This window comes from Sinocyclocheilus grahami, unplaced genomic scaffold (genome assembly GCF_001515645.1).
Source record: "Sinocyclocheilus grahami isolate Dianchi unplaced genomic scaffold, SAMN03320097.WGS_v1.1 scaffold1320.1, whole genome shotgun sequence".
NCBI lineage: Eukaryota > Metazoa > Chordata > Actinopteri > Cypriniformes > Cyprinidae > Sinocyclocheilus > Sinocyclocheilus grahami.
Window position 1 is genome coordinate 115,064 of NW_015506499.1, and position 21,098 is coordinate 136,161.

The 21,098-nt window shown below is 42.5% G+C and overlaps 1 protein-coding gene across 1 annotated transcript in view; it reads left to right on the top strand.

Annotated features, from left to right (window-relative positions):
- Nucleotides 1-21,098, top strand: part of LOC107569166 (kinesin heavy chain-like) — a 39,500-nt gene that overhangs the window by 4,318 nt on the left and 14,084 nt on the right. The window contains exons 2-22 of the mRNA XM_016255178.1: nt 258-345; nt 489-562; nt 1,860-1,964; nt 2,055-2,103; nt 2,188-2,243; nt 2,327-2,414; nt 4,957-5,081; nt 6,199-6,303; nt 6,386-6,534; nt 8,785-8,933; nt 9,194-9,408; nt 9,539-9,607; nt 10,369-10,575; nt 10,656-10,802; nt 11,783-11,971; nt 16,107-16,203; nt 16,269-16,430; nt 18,321-18,379; nt 18,569-18,675; nt 18,768-18,869; nt 19,007-19,067. Of these exons, the coding sequence (XP_016110664.1) occupies nt 258-345; nt 489-562; nt 1,860-1,964; nt 2,055-2,103; nt 2,188-2,243; nt 2,327-2,414; nt 4,957-5,081; nt 6,199-6,303; nt 6,386-6,534; nt 8,785-8,933; nt 9,194-9,408; nt 9,539-9,607; nt 10,369-10,575; nt 10,656-10,802; nt 11,783-11,971; nt 16,107-16,203; nt 16,269-16,430; nt 18,321-18,379; nt 18,569-18,675; nt 18,768-18,869; nt 19,007-19,067 (2,403 nt within the window). The remainder of the gene's footprint in view (nt 1-257; nt 346-488; nt 563-1,859; nt 1,965-2,054; nt 2,104-2,187; nt 2,244-2,326; nt 2,415-4,956; nt 5,082-6,198; nt 6,304-6,385; nt 6,535-8,784; nt 8,934-9,193; nt 9,409-9,538; nt 9,608-10,368; nt 10,576-10,655; nt 10,803-11,782; nt 11,972-16,106; nt 16,204-16,268; nt 16,431-18,320; nt 18,380-18,568; nt 18,676-18,767; nt 18,870-19,006; nt 19,068-21,098) is intronic.

Sequence of the window (21,098 nt, forward strand, 5' to 3'; positions counted from 1 at the left end):
GTGTGTGTGTGTGTGTGTGTGTGAGTGTGTGTGTGAGTGTGAGTGTGAGAGTGAGTGTGTGAGTGAGTGAGTGAGTGTGAATGCAGGGAGTGGCTGATGATGGCTGAAGTGAAACAGCTGTTGGGCAGGGTGTTTTTGATCAAGCTTGAAAAAAAGTACATGTATAGTTAAAGGGAATGACACAGTTTGTATGTGACGTGACCAAACAATAAGGTTTCCTTTCCCCTCATGTCTCCTCTCTTGCTCTGTGTGTGCAGGGAAAACCGTACGCGTTCGACCGCGTGTTTCCCACCAACACCACCCAAGAGCAGGTGTACAACACCTGCGCCAAGCAGATCGTCAGAGGTCAGTGCGTGACGCCCTGTCTGCGCATGCAGCGCGTCATATTTAATATTTTGGACTTCAGCAGTATTGATTACAGTCAGATGCTCCTCGGAGGAGATCAGTGCTATGATGTTTGGCTGTGTGTGTGTGTGTGTTTGATGTAGATGTGCTGGGAGGTTACAACGGCACCATCTTCGCTTATGGACAGACCTCTTCTGGAAAGACCCACACCATGGAGGTGCACTTATGTTTTAGATGAAATATTGCTTATACTTTTGAAATATTGCTTTACTGTAAATGACCAATGCATCAGACGACCAATGTCATCCGTGCACACTGTACCTGTACTAAAATGAGCATCAGATATTATTGGCCAGTTTCCCTGCAGCACAAAAGCAGTGTTAAGTCGCTGGGGGATATTTGCAGCAATAGCCAACAATACATTGTATGGGACAAAATTATTGATTTTTCTTTTATGCCAAAAATCACAGCGCGTCATATTTAATATTTTGGACTTCAGCAGTATTGATTACAGTCAGATGCTCCTCGGAGGAGATCAGTGCTCTGATGTTTGGCTGTGTGTGTGTGTGTGTTTGATGTAGATGTGCTGGGAGGTTACAACGGCACCATCTTCGCTTATGGACAGACCTCTTCTGGAAAGACCCACACCATGGAGGTGCACTTATGTTTTAGATGAAATATTGCTTATACTTTTGAAATATTGCTTTACTGTAAATGACCAATGCATCAGACGACCAATGTCATCCGTGCACACTGTACCTGTACTAAAATGAGCATCAGATATTATTGGCCAGTTTCCCTGCAGCACAAAAGCAGTGTTAAGTCGCTGGGGGATATTTGCAGCAATAGCCAACAATACATTGTATGGGACAAAATTATTGATTTTTCTTTTATGCCAAAAATCATATTTCATAAAATCAGGATATTAAGTAAAGATCATGTTCCATGAAGATATTTTGTACATTTCCTACCGTAAATATATCAAAACTTAATGTTTGATTAGTAATATGCATTGCTAAGAACTTCATTTGGACAACTTTAAAGATGATTTTCTCAATATTTAGATTGTTTTGCACCCTCAGATTCCAGATTTTCAAATAGTTGTATCTCGGCCAAATATTGTCCGATCCTAACAAACTATACATCAATAAAAGCTTATTTATTCAGCCTTCAGATGATGTATATATCTCAATTTAAAAAAAAATGGACCCTTATGACTGGTTTTGTGGTCACAAATCACAAGATAACGCATGCGTTCGAGTCTGTATTCAGTGTCTGCTTTACCTTGTGCGGTTTACGGTTTTCAAAGATGGAACTGAACTTGTCTTTCTGTCTAACTTGGCTACTTTCTACCATAATGTATCTAATAAATAATAAACTATAATAAGATATAATAAAAAATCTGAATATATTTTGCTATCCTGACTATCACATGACTCGTTGGTTTATGTGGAAGCACTGCCGCACAGCTCGATTAGACCAGGATGAATTTTAATTGTTAAACGCACTTTCAGGGCAACCTCCACGACCCGCAGCAGATGGGCATCATTCCCCGCATCGCAGAGGACATCTTCAACCACATCTTCGCCATGGACGAGAACCTGGAGTTCCACATCAAGGTACGCAAAGGCCAAAACCAGTGGCACATCCATCATCTAGTCATCTGCCCAGTGTGTGGTGCTCTGAAAATCAGTCTTTGACTTTCTCAGGTGTCCTACTTTGAGATCTACATGGAGAAAATCCGGGATCTTCTGGACGGTTTGTGGAAAACAGTAATAGTGCAGCGTACCGAATTCATTACAGTGGTTTTTATGTTCCTCATTGTGTTTCTCTCCTCTTTAGTCACGAAGACCAACCTGTCTGTGCATGAGGACAAGAACCGCATCCCTTACGTGAAGGTGCTTTTTCACAACCACCAGCAGCGTATTTTGCGTGAATGTGAATAAATCAGGATAAATGTTTTGTGTTTGTGTGGCATCAGGGCTGCACCGAGCGCTTCGTGTCCAGTCCTGAAGAGGTCATGGACGTCATCGACGAGGGAAAGTCCAACCGGCACGTCGCTGTCACCAGTGAGTGCTTTTGTCATTGTTCTTAAATCCAGATGGACTTCATTTACTCAAACACTAACAGTTCAGGTTAAGTGTTTAACAGTCATTTATAATCACAGTAACATGGTGTAAACCATCACAGTCATGCAGGGTTTCCGCGGGTGGGTCTTTAAAAAGTCTTACATTTAGTTTGATCAAATTTAAAGCCATAAAAAGTCCTAGATGGTACAAGAAAGTCTTAATTACGATTTCGAGAGGCCTTCAATTTGGGGATGGAAAAAACTGAATTGCCATATGGCTTAGTGTGACGATTAAACTTCAGAAGCTTATGATTTCATTAAATATGAGCGCTGCACGTTTCAGAGTCAGCTGCTGCTGCTTTGTGTTCTGCTGTTACCGGAGAAACCGCTGTATTTCTGCTGTTCCCAAAGCGCCTCCTGCTGGCAGAGAGTGAATTAGCATTTTCAATAAGTCTGTCTGCTGGTTTTGTTCAGAACGATGTGAAAATCAACACATGTTTTCACGCAGCAAACACGAAGAGTTGTAAATGTTAACTGGTGGATCAACAAGAAGATAATGCATTATAAATATCTAAACAATTAAAAGAGTAAAATATATGTATATGTTAAATATACACTGAAATAGTGTTAATTTTCATCGCTCAAAATTTGAAGGAATATTAGCTGTAGGTATGTATACCTCCGTTCTACTGACAAGTTTGACAAAATAACCAAGGCATTTCAACAAAAACCTTTATTCTGTGGAAAACACAGTGATCAAAATTAGAGAACAGTAACCGCTGTAGCACGAAAGAAGACTGCAACTAATATTTTGGCGGGTTACAGCTGTCAGAAATGAGTAGGAAGTGTAGAGGCTCCTGCTTTGAGTGACTTCAGCACATCTCTAGTTTCTCACACTGCGCTGCTGTGATCTCGGGCCGCTCCTCTTCCACTGTTCAGTGACTGTAGTGGGTTTCTTAGCCTGAACTTTGTCGCCAAGGATTTTCCAGAGATTTTCAGGCGGGTTTAGATCAGGACTCTGGGCCGGCCATTTCATTATTTCAATGTTTTCAGCTTCAAGGAACTGCTTTACCCGTTTTGCAGTGGCCTTCATCTGGACCGCCTCCTGTCGCAGGCTTTCAGTCACTTTAGAGCGGCCCGCCATCCTGCAATCTCAGAGAAAATTAGAGGAATGCTGCCAGTTAAAACAGGGTTTGTCATATAATTAACGAATTTAGCACCAGGTGCCTGATTAACAGCAATAACTTAGAGGGATCTGTAAGTGTTCTCTAACTTTGATCGTTTTTTCAAATATCTCATCTAAGTTTTTTCTACTGTGCTTCAGAATACAATAATTTTATTAAAAATGCTTAGAAAACTGCCCTTTTACTTCAAATGCTTCTAAGCAGTGACCTTGAAATTTAGGAAATTGTAGGTTGTTCTCTCATTTTGATCTCCACTGTACCTTTCAAATTTTTGCTATAAGTTTGTCTTGTTTGTTTCTTAGTGTTTCATGCTCAGCAAGGCTGCGGAAATGCAGTATTTAAAATAACTGTTTCAAATATATTTTAAAATGCAATTTAGTTCTGTGATGACAAAGCTGAATTTTCATGAACCACCCTGAGTACCCTAGCAACCGCATAGCAGTAGCCTAGCAACCACCCGGGGTACCATAGCAACTGCAATAGTAACCACACAAAATACCCTAGCAACCTCATAGCAACACCCTAGAAACCACCCCGAGTACCCTAGCAACTGCATAGCAACACCCTAGCAACCACACAAAATACCCTAGCAACCGCATAGCAACATCCTAGAAACCACCCTAAGAACCCTAGCATCTATCTATCTGTCTATCTGTCATCTTAAAATTTCTGTCTGTCTATCTCTACTATTCTTTATTCAAACGTCAGACTTCTTTTACTGAACACCTTCAAACTACAAGCTTTTAAGCCACTTCAAATAGGCTTTCTCAAGCCAACTTCAAAGTTTGTTCACAAACTTTACTTGTCTAGTTTAAAATGCAATTTAGTTCTGTGATGACAAAGCTGAATTTTCATGAAATATAACCAACCACCCTGAGTACCCTAGCAACCGCATAGCAGTACCCTAGCAACCATCCCGGGTCCCATAGCAACCGCACTAGCAACCACACAAAATACCCTAGCAACCGCATAGCAACATCTTAGAAACCAACCCGAGTACCCTAGCAACTGCAGAGCAACACCCTAGCAACCACACAAAATACCCTAGCAACTGCATAGCAACACCCTAGAAACCACCCTGAGAACCCTAGCATCTATCTATCTGTCTATCTGTCTATCTGTCATCTTAAAATTTCTGTCTCTACTATTCTTTATTCAAACTTCAGACTTCTTTAACTGAACACCTTCAAACTACAAGTTTTTAAGCCACTTCAAATAGGCTTTCTCAAGCCAACTTCAAAGTTTGTTCACAAACTTTACTTGTCTAGTTTAAAATGCAATTTATTTGATGACAAAGCTGAATTTTCATGAAATGTAATTTGAGAATGAGCTGTAAACGAGACGCTGTTCTGTTGTCAGATATGAATGAGCACAGCTCTCGCAGTCACAGCATCTTCCTGATCAACATCAAGCAGGAGCACGTGGAGACGGAGCAGAAGCTCTGTGGAAAGCTCTACCTGGTGGATCTGGCTGGCAGTGAGAAGGTCTTTTGTCTTTTGTTGTATAAAGTATCCAGTTGTCATATCATGTTGTTTTATCAAACCTGCACGACTTTCTTTCTTCTGTGGAACACAAAGGATTTTTAAGAACACTGGGTTACGAACAACATTAGTTCAAAAACTGAAGACTCTTTATTGATTCATACAGGACACCTTGTTTAAATGTAATGCATGTCATTATTTGACTGAGAAACTAATAGTGACTGACATAATAGAAAGGGAAACAGTTATAAACCCACAACCATGAACTCCACTCACCCAATAGTGGACGAAGCATTTGGGACAAACGGAGCACCGCTGCACCAAAGATACTCAACATACATATGTCACATCTAGTGATATGATATTTCAGCTGGCAGTGAGAAGGTCTTTTGTCTTTTGTTGTATAAAGTATCCAGTTGTCATATCATGTTGTTTTATCAAACCTGCACGACTTTCTTTCTTCTGTGGAACACAAAGTATTTTTAAGAACACTGGGTTACGAACAACATTAGTTCAAAAACTGAAGACTCTTTATTGATTCATACAGGACACCTTGTTTAAATGTAATGCATGTCATTATTTGACTGAGAAACTAATAGTGACTGACATAATAGAAAGGGAAACCGTTATAAACCCACAACCATGAACTCCACTCACCCAATAGTGGACGAAGCATTTGGGACAAACGGAGCACCGCTGCACCAAAGATACTCAACATACATATGTCACATCTAGTGATATGATATTTCATAGTTGCATAATGAAATGACAGATGCTTGACAAAAATCAGTAAGAAATTATTAGTTAAGCTGGCAACATTTTACATTAGGGAACGCATATTCACTGTTAACCAAGGGTTTTGCCTCAATAAACTCCTTATTTGCTTCTTATTAATAGTTAGTAAGGTAGTTGTTAAGTTTAGGTTTGGGGTCTGATTAAGGGATTTAAAATATGCTCATGCAGAATAAGGCATTTAATATGCACTTTGTAATATGCACTAATAAACAGCCAATATGCTAGTAATATGCATGCTAATAAAGAACTAGTTAATAGTGAATAGTGTTCCCTAATATCTGAAGTGTTGCTGTTGAGCTTGTTTATGGTGTATGTTCACACGCAGGTCAGTAAGACCGGTGCAGCTGGAGCCGTTCTGGATGAAGCTAAAAACATCAATAAGTCTCTGTCTTCTCTGGGCAACGTCATCTCTGCTCTCGCTGAAGGAACTGTGAGTGCTCGCAAGCGCACTCATATATGACCGTGCATATTTGTGTTTGCTTACGCCGAATGTCCCTGGTTTGTGCGAGCAGAAGACGCACGTGCCGTACCGCGACAGTAAGATGACCCGAATCCTGCAGGACTCTCTGGGAGGAAACTGCAGGACCACTATGTTCATCTGCTGCTCTCCCTCGAGCTACAACGACGCCGAGACCAAATCCACCCTCATGTTTGGACAGCGGTACCTCCAGCACACACACACACACACACACACACTCACACACACACACACACACATCTAGATCAAACAGACATCTGCATTGTGCTGCTTTGTGAGTTCAGTTATTTAGTGAAAAAAGGTCTCTTGTTTTTTACCAAACAATCTAAAAACAGCAACATTTAAATGAAATGATGAACTTGCTGAACTTTAGAGTGCTTTTTTGACCCACTTAAGTAGGATTTAAGTAGGGCATCTTTATATGTAGTTTGTATCTGTAATTGTTTTTTTTAACTTATTTAACCAGGAAGGAGATACTATATCTCTTCTAGCAGGGAGTCCTGGTCAAGATGGGCAGCAAAGGACAAATTTACAAACAAAAAATACACATCACCACATAATGAACCAACAAAAAACACTATTTTCTAAAAACAATACAAATCCTAGTCAGTTATTAAAACATGTACACTGTTCTATATAAACAGACTTTAACATAAAATAATTACTGCTGTTGTCTTTGAAATATGGTAAAACTGCTGAATGTACTGATCAGCATTAATGGCAAACTAAAATATACATTAATGTCATTTCTATTGCAACTTGTATCTCATGTTTTTAAAATATACTTGTAATTACACATTTGTAACAATGAAGTTGCAATATGGTATATTTACGATATATTAACTTAAGATGTATTATTGAAAGACACAATACAGTTAAAATTACAATCCAATATGTACATAGCATGTAAGAAAGCACATCAAAATAATTGTTCTTTTCTAAAACACCACAGAACATTTTTAAAACAATGATTTAAAATGTACTTAAAACATTTAGTGTGGCATTATTACAAAATGCATTTTTTAAAAGTGTGTTAAGATGTGTACTCTCTGTAGGGTCACTTAAGTGGCCTTTTATTTCACTAATATTATCATGCAAATACTGTTTTTCGAAAATACCCTTTTAAGATTTGCGTTACACTCGTGGACATACAGTTAATACATTTAAGCACTGCCTAGTCCTAAATAAAGACCAATTGCTATTGAGTATGAATCTGACAGCTTCTTAAAGGGATAGTTCACCCAAAAATGAAGATGTGATGTTTATCTGCTTACCCCCAGGGCATCCGAGATGTAGGTGATTTTGTTTCTTCAGTAGAACACAAATGATGATTTTTAACTCAAACCGTTGCAGTCTGTCAGTCATATAATGTAAGTGGATGGGAATCACGGCTTTGAGAGTAAAACAAACATACACAAACAAAACCAAATTAAACCCTGCGGCTCGTGATGATACATTGACGTGTAAAGACACAAAACGATCGGTCTGTGCAAGAAACTGAACAGTATTTATATCTATCTACAATCTCAATTAGGAGTGTCAATGGTCCATTTGAGAGATAGGTGGCGGTAATGCACTTATAAGTCTGCGATCCGCCGTAAAGCAAGAAGAAGAAGACGCCAGGACAGTTCGAACAGTTCAGACATTGCAGAGGTAAAAAACGATATAAATACTGTTCAGTTTCTTGCACAGACTGATTTACACACCATTGTATCGTCACGAGTCACAGGGTTAAATTTGGTTTTGTCTGTGTATGTTTTTTTGACTCTCAAAGCCGTGATTCCCATCCACTTACATTATATGACTGACAGACTGCAACGGTTTGAGTTAAAAATCATCATTTGCGTTCTACTGAAGAAACAAAGTCACCTACATCTCGGATGCCCCGGGGGTGAGCAGATAAACATCACATCTTCATTTTTGGGTGAACTATCCCTTTAAGTTACAATGTTTTTGGGAAACGGACCGTAATATTAAGATCAGTTGTACGATAGTTTTTACGAACTTCTTAGGCTTACGAAGCTTTTGGGAAACGCAGCCCAGCTTGGCTCAACAGCAGCGCGGGGCAAGCAGATGCGTTTACTCGCTCTCGATCGCGCAAACTGCACTGTGAGATCCAGCGAAGAACACACATGTGTCGGTGATTTAGTTTAAAGCCAGATGAAACGGCGCTGACGTTCTCAACAGCACTAACAAACAGCAGAAACACTTTTCCATGGATTTACCTTGGATTTACTGCAGTAACACTAACTAAACCATGGTGTTGTCGTAGAAATGTGGGATATACATATGGAACTTTATTATATTATTTATGTAGACATGTATTAAAGGAGTAATAGTTGTTATTAAACTATAGCATCTGTGCATTTGTATTCATACTAAATGTATAAAAGGAATTTCAATGGCGAGTTGATTTTTGAGTGTGTGCTGTAGTGCTAAGACCATCAAGAACACGGCCTCCATTAACCTGGAGCTGACAGCTGAGCAGTGGAAGAGGAAGTACGAGAAAGAGAAGGAGAAGAACAAGAGCTTGAGGGACACCATCCAGAGCCTGGAGCTGGAGCTGCGGCGCTGGCGCAGTGGTGAGCCTTTGCACTGCTCTGACGAGTCAAGCCCGTTTTATTTATATAGTGCTTTATAAGTTTGACGTGATGTGCAACATGTGATAGTTGATTGCAAGCTACAGTAGACGTCAGTATTTTGAAATTGATGTTATTTAGCTTAAACCAGCTTAAGGTTGTTTGCTTGTCTTATCCGGTTTAGGTGGGGAATTTTGGTAAACATTTGTAAGCATGTTGATGATTCCCTGACATGATGCAGTCGTGATGTTATTTTCTCATAGGAGAGAAGGTTCCAGAGACGGAGCAGGCAGACGCTGATGTGGTGAAGCTGGAGGGCAGTGACGAAGCGTCTCTAGATAATGAGAGATCATCCGAGCGCCAGCGGGAGAGAGAGAGAGACTCTGACTCCTCCTCTATTGTGGTGCGGATCTCAGAGGAAGAGCGGCAGAAATATGAGGAAGAGATCCGCAAGCTCTACCGACAGCTGGACGATAAGGTGAACATGCACACGTCACATCATTACTGAGATGCAGACACTAATGAACTCTCACTGTGCATCATGGATTGCATACAGAACAAGATCAACATGATTTATTGCTCTCACTGTGTGTGTGTGTGTTTTGTAGGATGATGAGATCAATCTTCAGTGTCAGCTGGCGGAGAAGCTGAAGGAGCAGATACTGGATCAGGATGAGGTCAGAGGTCACATTCATTGTGCTGTAGTGGCCGTGATATGAGAATTGTTAATATATGATTTACTCAAAAATAGTTTAAATACAGGTGCTCAACCTACAAAACATAGAAGATAAGTCAACACACTGTTGTAATGCTCCCGAATAATTTCATTTGAGCTGCATGCTCTTCATCAGACAGATAATGAAGATTAGATGCAGACAACAGGGATGAAAATTGAAATATTATATATTTACTGATAATTCAACTGTTTGCAGTTAGTCAAAACAACAACAAATCACACCATATAGTAAATAAGAAATAAAAGTAACATAAAATCATAATAAATCCATAATAATAAAACTAACACAGAAAAACCATAAAATATTCCAATGTTTTAAATCTTTTATATTTTAGTTTAGTTTAATTCACAAATAATTGACAGTCTAAATATGACCGTCTGAATTTGACAGCTGCAATCAGATCAGTTTATTTCACAAATAAATAATACAAATAATAAATAAATAAATCAGACATTTTCTTGATATTTTCCTAATGTGGTAAAAATGGGATATTATGCTTGGTAATGTAGCGAAGTAAAAGTGTCCCCGCTTTATTAAAGTACAGAAAATATACACTAACCAACTGCTACTGTCCACCACTGGACATAATTACAGTTATAGTCATTAAACCAGCAGATCAGCTGTTTCGTAAAGGCCTAAAATGTGATCTGATTATGAAGAGCTTTTGGCAGCTCGTATTAATGAGCGTCATCTCGTTGCAGTTGCTGGCGTCCACGCGTGGAGACAGTGATAAGGTGCAGACGGAGCTGGGCCGCCTGCAGATGGAGAGCGAGAGCGCCAAAGCTGAAGTGCGGGAGGTCCTGCAGGCGCTGGAGGAGCTGGCGGTCAACTACGACCAGAAGAGTCAGGAGGTGGAGGAGAAGAGCCTGCACAACAAACAGCTGGCCGAGCAGCTCAGCCTGAAGATGGTGACGTATTCTCACGCTACACAGTGATAGAGGCAGTGAAGGACTGACCTGTGCTTACCGCCGCTTCCACTGCTTTATAGGCCAATCTGATGGAGCTGGAGGCGGAGCTTGCTCAAATGCAGGAAGTGAGCTCGCACCAGAGGAAGCGCATCGCTGACGTGTTGAACGGGCTGATGAAGGACCTCAGCGAGTTCAGCGCCATCGTCGGCAATGGAGAAATCAAGCTTGTAAGCCCAGAAAGGCCTCGGAGATTATTTGTAGAGATTAAAAAAGGTTGTGCCATATTATAAATGTAGTCCTGACAGCTTGACACACAGAAAAGCTGCTGCTTTAGGGCCCTTTTAAATCTTTTTTATTTTTTCCCAAATTCTGTTTTGTTTTTTTGTTTTTGCATTTGAATTTTTCTTGTTTCTGTTTTCTTAATTTTTCGAAATTCTGTTTTAATGGTTATATTAAATTTGAGCAAAAAGCATCTCTAATTAACTGAAATTATGAAACAAATTTAACATAAATTTATTAAAGGTTAAAAAATAGAGCCCTACAAGTTTATTCATTCATTCATTCATGAAATTCTGTTTTGTCTGTTTTAATTTTTCTGGATTTATGGTTTAATACACATTCATTCTCAAAAAGAAGTGGGAATCAAATTAAGTCATAAAACATTAACAACTGAATCTTTTAAAATGTAATTAAATGAAAATGTAACCATTTTATTTTTTGATAAGGTGAACTGCACAACAGAGGTTTACTATCAAAATTAAAACATGGAAGAAAAATTGTGAGATGTTCTTTAAAATATCACACATCATAAAGTAAATTCTGTGTTATACAGTAAATTCATTTTATGACTGGATTCCACATTGTGGAAATCATTGGGCCCTACTGTATTCACAATATATCAGAGCCCCTGACGTACACAGTAGCTTGTGAACAGGTATGTCACGTCTCAGCTGTTAGTATATGGTGTGTTTTCACACAGCTGGAACACTGTATCGACCAATCAGGAGCAGAGTTCTGTTTAATATAGGAAACTAGAGACAACGGCAGGGCTTTTCTCTTTGCTTTTTTGCTTTTGTTATTATTTTGTATTATTATTGAAGGCACCTTGATCTGCCTTCATTTCTTTTGCACATTATGGTAAATCGGTTTCCTGTAGTTGCAGTTGTGTGTGTTTATTCACTGCAGTAATCTGTGCGTGTATGTGTAGCCAGTGGAGATCAGCGGTGCGATCGAGGAGGAGTTCACTGTGGCGCGGCTGTACATCAGTAAGATCAAGTCGGAGGTGAAGTCGATGGTGAAGCGCTGCAGACAGCTGGAGAACTTGCAACTGGAGTGCCATCGCAAGATGGAGGAAACCAGCCGAGAGCTGTCCTCCTGCCAGCTGCTCATCTCTCAGGTGTGTGTGAGTGAGTGAGTGAGTGAGTGAGTGAGTGAGTGATCAGGTATTCAATACGTTATGGGGACCAAATATCCCCACATGGATAGTAATAACAGTACATTGTAGAAGTATGTGGAATATGTGTTGCAACATATGTTTAAATAAGGGCTAGAAATAGAATCAATTAATTAATAATGGTTCATCTCAATATTTAAATTAGTTGCTTCTAAACATATTTTCTTTTCATATTATCTTTAGATTTAAAACATTCAGCTTGTAGCAAAACATTTCCTTTAAATATCTAAAACTAAACAACTTACCATAGCATAAAGCAACATGCATCCATTCCCTTGATAAAATAAGTAATTTACATTCATTTGTAATTGTAATATTTTTCATAAAATCTATATAGGCGGGTATTAAAGGCAGCAGGTGCATCGCATTAATTCATGATTTTGCTGAAGAGCCGAGCCGGTGACCCGGCAGCTCAGAGGTGGTACAGCAACTGTGGCGACGGGACGTGACATCTCCGTTCCCTCCTTCAGGGAACAAAGGTTACATACGTAACCGAGATGTTCCCTTTCAGTCGGTCACTCTCGACGTCACGTTGGTGATGACCGACGAATTGGGATCCCTACCAACACGCCACAGGTGCTGACCCCTCCAGTACCCTGTGTAGGTCTCCTGATCCTTCCTATTAGGCAGACAATAGGACCGGGCTCTACACAGAGAAGGTCGACTACAGCTGTTCCTCGCAACCCAACAGTAGGACTTGGATAACACTGGGAAAGCGTGCTCTTCCATTTGGAAGAGGACACACTGCGGAGTCACCTCCTCTGAGAGGGGGGGTTAAGTGACATTTACTCATGTGGAGTAACCTCGAAGGGCCCTACTGCACATGGAAGTCTCTGAGATGGCATATGGCTGCATCATTTAGAGACGGCAGAACGTGGTCTGCCAGGGGAAACACGGCCCTAGTAACTGTACCGTGGAAATACACATATGGGATCCCAACCGGGTCACTCATATGGGCACTAGCCTCACACCAGATTTCAGGAATTTGTTGGCTGAAAGGTCTGGCCGCCGGAGTGCTGGAGGACTCGACAGGGTCTGCCCAGTCAGGGGAGACTCTGGAAAACAAGGCGTTCGGGACGCCGCAAGCCAACTCTGAACTGGGCCTCTCAGTGTCACTACACGTTTGAGGTGAGAACACAGGAGGAAACCGGGCTATAGAACCCAGCGAACGTGTTAGGAGTCGCCCAGCCCGCAGCTCTACAAATGTCTGCTAGCAAGGCACCACGAGCCAGCGCCCAGGATGATCCTCCGCATCCCGTCCAGGGACCACACATGGAGTTTCCACAGGTCTAGACGCGGGTGCCAGAGGGTGCCCCGTCTCTGAGAAAGCAGATCCTTTTTCAGAGGAATTGGCCAGGGAGGGGCTGTCACGAGGAGCATGAGTTCTGGGATCCAGGTCCTGTTGGGCCAATATGGAGCCACTAACGGATCCCAACCGGGTCACTCATATGGGCACTAGCCTCACACCAGATTTCAGGAATTTGTTGGCTGAAAGGTCTGGCGCCGGATGCTCCGCCATGTCTGGCCGCCGGAGTGCTGGAGGACTCGACAGGGTCTGCCCAGTCAGGGGAGACTCTGGAAAACAAGGCGTTCGGGACGCCGCAAGCCAACTCTGAACTGGGCCTCTCATTGTCACTACACGTTTGAGGTGAGAACACAGGAGGAAACCGGGCTATAGAACCCAGCGAACGTGTTAGGAGTCGCCCAGCCCGCAGCTCTACAAATGTCTGCTAGCAAGGCACCACGAGCCAGCGCCCAGGATGATCCTCCGCATCCCGTCCAGGGACCACACATGGAGTTTCCACAGGTCTAGACGCGGGTGCCAGAGGGTGCCCCGTCTCTGAGAAAGCAGATCCTTTTTCAGAGGAATTGGCCAGGGAGGGGCTGTCACGAGGAGCATGAGTTCTGGGATCCAGGTCCTGTTGGGCCAATATGGAGCCACTAACAAGACCTGCTCCTCGTCCTCCCTGATCTTGCACAGTGTCTGTGCGAGCAGGCTCACTGGGGGGAAGCTGTGTGCCAGTGCATCTGTGCCGAGCGTTGCCTCGGTTAGGGAGTAGAACCACTGCCAGTGGGTGGCTTCTGGAGATGCAAACAGGTCTACCTGAGCAACTCCGAACTGTCTCCAGATCAGCTGAACCGCCTGGGGGTGGAGTCTCCACTCCCCTGGAAGTGCTGCTCGAGACAGCTCATCAGCTGCCCGATTGAACACTCCTGGGATGTGGATGGCACGAAGGGACCTCAGATGCTTCTGACTCCAAAGGAGTAGGTGGCGGGCAAGTTGCGACATGCAACAGGAGCATAAACCGCCTTGCCGGTTGATATACGCAACAGTTGCAGTGTTGTCCCTGCGGACCAGAGCGTCCCTGCCCTGAAGGCGCCCTCTGAGGGGGCTCAGGGCAAGGCGTACTGCCAGCAACTCGAGGCAGTTGATATGCCAACGCAGTTGGGGACCCGTCCAAACCCCTGACACTGTGTGCCCGTTGTACGTGGCCCCCCAGCCGGTGGCCGAGGCATCTGTGAATACCACAGCATGCCTGGATACCTGTTCCACGGGCACTCCTGCCAGAAGGAATGAGGAATCTGACCACGGGCTGAAGGCTCTGCGGCAGGCTGGTGTAATCTGAACCCCGGTGAGTACCGCGTCGCCACGCCCACCTCGGGACTCGGCCATGGAGCCAGTGCTGAAGCGGTCTCATATGGAGCAGACAGAGCGGAACTACCACCGCAGCTGCAGCCATAAGCCCCAGGAGCCTTTGAAATAATTTCAGTGGGACCGCCGTCCTGCCTGATAAAGACTTGAGGCAGTTCTGCACCAACTGAGCACGTTCCTGGGTGAGGCGTGCTGTCTGGCTGACCGAATCCAGCTCCATGCCGAGAAAAGAGATCCTCTGCGTTGACACGAGTTTGCTCTTTTCCCAGTTCACCCGAAGACCCAACTGGCTCAGGTGTCTGAGCACCAGGTCCCTGTGTGCACACAACTGATCGCAAGACTGTGCAAGTATGAGCCAGTCGTCGAGATAGTTGAGGATGCGCACCCCCCATTCTCTCAAAGAAACAAGGGCTGCCTCCATGACTTTAGAGAAAACGTGAGGCAACAGGGACAGCCCGACGGGCAGGACTGATGTGAACCGGATGCCTCTGAACTTGGGGGGTCGCCTGGCAAACTGAATCGCATAGCCGAGTCTAATGGTCCACAAGAGCTACCGAGACGGACTGGGAAGCACTAACCAGGTTCCAAGAGACCGTGCCAGTGGAACCAACGGAACCACCGACGTATCCGCAGTGGGGTAGCGTGGTAGAACACAGGGACCCAGCCCGGGGCCTGTGACGACCTGGCCTGTGACAGCAGAGGGCAGAGTCTGGGTGTGAAGTGTAACACTCACCTGATTCCTCCTCGTGCGGAAGAAAACGCAGGAGCCCTGCTTGAGGCTTGTGACAGCTTGTCGTGTGATGACATGAAGCGGGGACTCTAGTGCTACAGCGCTTACCTGGTTCCACGCATGGGCAGGAGGGGTGCTCTTGGGCAACCCACTGCTGCCCGCTGGCGAGAGAGGTGGAGGGAAGTGATCCCATGATGCACGGTTCACCACTCTCCTCCTCTTGAGACCCAGAGACCAAGGAAACTGCTCTTTTATTGAAGTTTTGGGTACTGCTGGCTGCTGGGCCAGCGGCGGAACAAAAACATAATGAAACAAAAGATTCTCCACCTGGCCCTCCTCCTCCTCTCAGGGCCTCTTGCACAGGTTTGGCGGGGGCCTGGATGGGCTGGGCATCCTGCCTGCAACCGGCTCCACAATGTTGCCTAGTGGAAGGCTGCTGCGTGGGTGGAAACAGCAGGTTGTGTTTGATCACCTCAGTCTGCTTCTGTGCCGCCAAGACCTGCTGGGCAAAGCTCTTGACAGCACAGGAGGGAAAACACCGTTCTGTGGCACGGGAGCATTCAGGAACTGTACCTTATCATGCTCCTTCATGTCGGACAGACACAGCCAGAGATAGCGCTCCTGGACCACTAGCGTGGACATTGCATGACCCAGAGAGTCATGCAATGTCCCCGGGCTGGGTCCCTGTGCGGTAGACAGTGGTAGCAGCAGTTGGACATAGTTGCATGACCACAGACCGCTCCACCGAGGGAATTCCCATGTACCCCCAACGCGGCCCCACCATCGAGGGTGGTGAGGGCGGAGGAGCTACAAGATTTGTTTCAGGCAGTAAAAGGTGCCTTCCACGATCTTGTGAGCTCCTCATGCACCGGGAAGAATGCACCGGAGGGGGGTGCTGAGAACCAACGCAACCCCCCACCGAGAAACCATTCATCCAGCCTTGAAGGATCGGGGTGCGGTGGAGCTGGAGGATAATTATGATGCTCTCAGTGAAGAATTCTTCATGCTGCAGAACTCAGGTGAGACACAAACACAGAGTTACACACCTTATAGAGAGGACAGGAGTGATATAAAGCCTGATCATAAGACTCATTAAAGGGGTCATAGGATGCTACATGCACTTTTACAAGTTGTTTGAACTGAAATGTGTGTTGGCAGTGTGTGTACACAACCACCCTATAATGATACAAATCCACCCAATGTTTTTTTTTATCTGATAAGCCGATCTCAGATGCCTGTCTGTGTGATTTCACAAAAACAGGCCACTCCCACGATAGTTTAATTGACAGTAGCGTTTCAGCACAGACTGGACTGGTGTCTTACCTTAGCTCCGCCCTGAGTGAGCTGTCATCAGTCCGCCATTGTTTCACCGCCGGAGCAGATGTAGCCAAGAATGACTCCTAAGTGATTGAGGTGTTCTGTTGTTGGATGTAATAATGAACATAGCAGTACTCATTTACTCCCGACATCTGAGCCGCTGAACTCGTAGTGGATTACATTGTTTCTGAAAGGAAATGCACTCCGATCTACATAAATGCATCTATGTTCGCGCGAATTCATGATTCAGTATTCATGATCCAGCTTCACCTACAGAAGAAGTGAGTGTAATGTTTTGTAGGCAAGGCAAGTTTATTTATATAGCACATTTCATACACAATGGTAATTCAAAATGCTTTACATAAAAGAAAAGAAAAAAAAATAATCACAACAATAAAACAAGGAATTTAAAAACTTTGAAAATGATTTAAAAAAATGATTTAAGAGGTTTAAAATGAATTTAAAACAGTTAAGAATAGAAAACGATTATACATAAAAAATTGTGCAGTCAGTTCGGACATTGCACAGTGCTCATTCAATAAATGCACAGCTAAACAGATGAGTTTTGAGTCTGCATCTAAATGTGACTAATGTTTTAGCACATCTGATCTCTTCTGGAAGCTGATTCCTTTCTCATTATTTGACTTAGTGGGAGCATGTACAGGCTAAACAAGAGCGGTGCAAGAATTGAGCTTTGTGGGACTCCACATGTCATGGACGTCCACTTAGACTTCTGCTCTCCTATACTCACATAATCTCTCCCTTCCAAGTATGACCTTGTAATGAATCTTTGCAAATTGCCTTTCCTAATAATGTGCTAATTAGCAAGTTTCATGATGAATGCGACTAAAGTAAACAGTCTCTCTGAGAGCAGCTCGGAAGAGAGGGGCGGGGTCAGCAGAGCTCATTAACATTTAAAGGAAAATGCTACAAAAACGGCTTGATCTGAAAAGAGCTGTTTTTGACAGGGTAAAAACTGAATTTTTTTACACTAAAATAGGTTGGTTAAAATTTCTCAATGGTACAGACTTTTCATTAAGACCCCAAAGAATCATATCAACTTGTGGAAAATGGTCATCCTGTGACCCCTTTAAATATTATTCTTTTAAAATGATGATCATTATTATGACATTTTTTCAACTCTAACTCATTTTATGCGAGGCTGTTCTGACTCAGGTTCCTCAGGATTTTTTTTCCTTTAGTGGATTTTCAAACAGACCATAGACTTCCAAACTTCCAAAGAGCTACAGTTTAGATGCATTTTGGTTCTTGAGAGTTTGTAGGTGTTATTATGTGCCTTTTTATTTTATTTACATGCTGCACCTTTAAGACTGCTTCTAAATTAATAATTGCACCAATTTCAAGCTATATTCAAACTCAGAACTGTCTGAAGATCTGTGCAGACTTAGCATGCTGTATCTTTTCTAAATGATTGGTCTTACAGGTTTGCTATATTGGACATTCAAATTCCCCAAAACCCCTCTAGATTGTCAGATGAACTGATAACGTAAGATTGAGGTTGAGCTCACTTCTGGGCTGCTGCTCTACACTGTACTGCTATATTAATCATTATGTATATGTGTTTATATCAGAGAGTCACGTGGCAGAAGTGGATGGAGGAGAGAAGGCTGACAGAGAGGCTGATGGGAAAGTAAGTCGAACAAACATGGCTCTAGTATTTAATACATAAACAGTCCTGTGATTAGTGTAAGAAACACATGCATACATGCGTTATGACAAGAGAGATGGTGTACATGATGGGGTCATGGGTTAGGTCAAATATGACACGTTTATTGTGACACGAGTCAGTGCAGGTGTTTATTTGTGTGTGTTTGTGTAGAAGGGCTCTAGTCGTCCATCTCTCCACGCGGAGTCTCGTCAGACGCAGCTCAGCCACCTGCGGGATGAAATCAACGAGAAGCAGCGACTCATCGACGAGCTTACCGAGTCAGTCCTCCTGTGTAGATGAGAGTGAAAGCCTAGCATGATCACTGGATGTGGTAACTAAGGCGCTAATGCTGTCACCACCTGTCTTGCAGTAAGAATCAGGCTCTGGAGCTGGAGCTGGCTCACGTGCGGTCCAGTCTCAGTAACCTCAAACGGCAGGACGACACCAAGAGCGCCTGCCTGGAGCAGCTGTCGTACGTTTTCTTACACTACTGCATAAATACACTGAGATTGTAAATCAGCCATTTGCATGATGGTGTGATGAGTGTAAAGGGAAGCTATAGTGTGTAATGAATGTGTGTGGTGTGTGTTAACAATGGTTTCTCATCAGGTTTCAGCAGGAGAGAAACAAGCAGTCCAAACAGGATCTCAAGCGCCTGGAGGAGACTGTTGTAAGTTTCTCATACGCACTCCTCCTCTTATTCTACAGTGAATCTCTGCACCATGTGATGATGTCATTTCAGAGCGCTTATTTGAAACACGTCTCTGTCCCTGTCGGATGTTATATGTATAAGCAGCATATATTCATTTAAGCTCCAATATTAACATCTTGCAGCATTCACACAACCCACAAAATATGTGGTTCTGCATAACAGACGAGTCTATGAAGTAGAGCTTTGGTGCTAATAATATGTGACCCTGGGCCACAAAAGCAGTCATAAGGGTCCATTTTTCGACAATATTTGGCCGAGATACAGCTATTTGAAAGTCTGGAATCTGAGGTGCAAAAAAATCTAAATATTGAGAAAATTATCTTTAAAGTTGTCCAAATTAAGTTGCATATTACTAATCACAAATTAAGTTTTTATATATTTACGGTAGGAAATTTACAAAATATCTTCATGGAACATGATCTTTACTTAATATCCTAATGATTTTTGGCATAAAATAAAAATCGATCATTTTGACCCATACAATGTTTTTTTTTGTCTATTGCTAAAAATATGCCCCAGCGACTTAACACTGCTTTTGTGCTGCAGAGTCACAAATATCTATTTATCAACATAATACTTTTCTGATTAGGCATTTATAAATCAACATAAAATAAGTGAACTGTTGACCTGCTCTTTATGAAAAGATGTTTGATTTAAGACAGTGACAGGAACAAGTAGTATTTTCTATTCAATGAAGACCTGAACGCGAGGCCAGTTTCATAAATCTGTTAAAACAGTGTTTCACCACAGGATTTAGTTGTAACAGAAAACAAGAAATGGCATTACATAATCCAAACTGAAAAATGAAATAACTCCGTTTAAGACTTCCTAAGATCATAGAATTAGAATGATTATTGAAACTTTATATATGTGATTATCACAAATTTCAGACACACAGGACATGATCATACATTGCATAAAGTAATCAAATGTATAAAAAACACTGCATATTCTTCACGGTGTGAATTAAATATATATTTCTTCTTATAAAAGTTACAAAAGTGATTTAGTCAAGAGAAGTGAGAGATTTTCTCTCTCTTGTTGTTTGATTAACATGAATGACTGCTGTCACTTTAAGAGCTGCCCGGAACCAACATACTGTTACACATGTTTTCTTTCTCATCTGTTTGCTAAATTACTGTTTACGAGGATACTTGAAAAGATGGCATTTTGTCACATACAAGTGTGTGAATTTAACTGTTGAAGGCCTATAAATTGGCAAAAATAACTCCGTTCAGTCCTCCCGCGCTCTATGAGCACTGTCTTCTTGTGCGCGCACATATAGCCAAATTAGTTCCCTTTCAATGCTGATTGCATTTCAATGGCTTAAAACAAAGCAATAAGCCCCAAGAAGCTGTGGTTTATAGTGAATTTATAACAGCTAAGGGACGTAGTTAGGTACAACGTGAAGCGGAGTCTAAAACCCCCTTAACTGTTATAAATTCACTGTAAACCACGGCTTCACGGGGCTTATTGCTTTTATAAAATGGTTATTCCATATACGTAGTAAGGTTTCACAAAATAAAACAGAGCAAATAAAGTGTAATGATATTAAAGGGGTCATATGATGTTGCTAAAAATAACATTATTTTGTGTATTTGGTGTAATGAAATGAAATATGCGGTTTAAGGTTAACAAAACACATTATTTTCCACATACTGTACATTATTGTTTCTCCTCTATGCCCCGCCTTTCTGAAACGCATAGATTTTTACAAAGCTCATCGTTCTGAAAAGCGAGGTGTGCTGTGATTGGCCGGCTATCCAGTGCGTTGTGATTGGCCGAATACCTCAAGCGTGTGACGGAAATGTTACACCCCTCACCATACTGTGCTGCCCTGTCCGTCCGGAGCGACGAGACATAAACATGAAAACCCATTATAAACGAGCCATTTGTTGCATCCAGTGGAGACATAATTACTGATTATAATGACTTATACTGTCTTTTTACACGTTGTGTTGCATCGCGCCGCGTAAACATAAAACCATG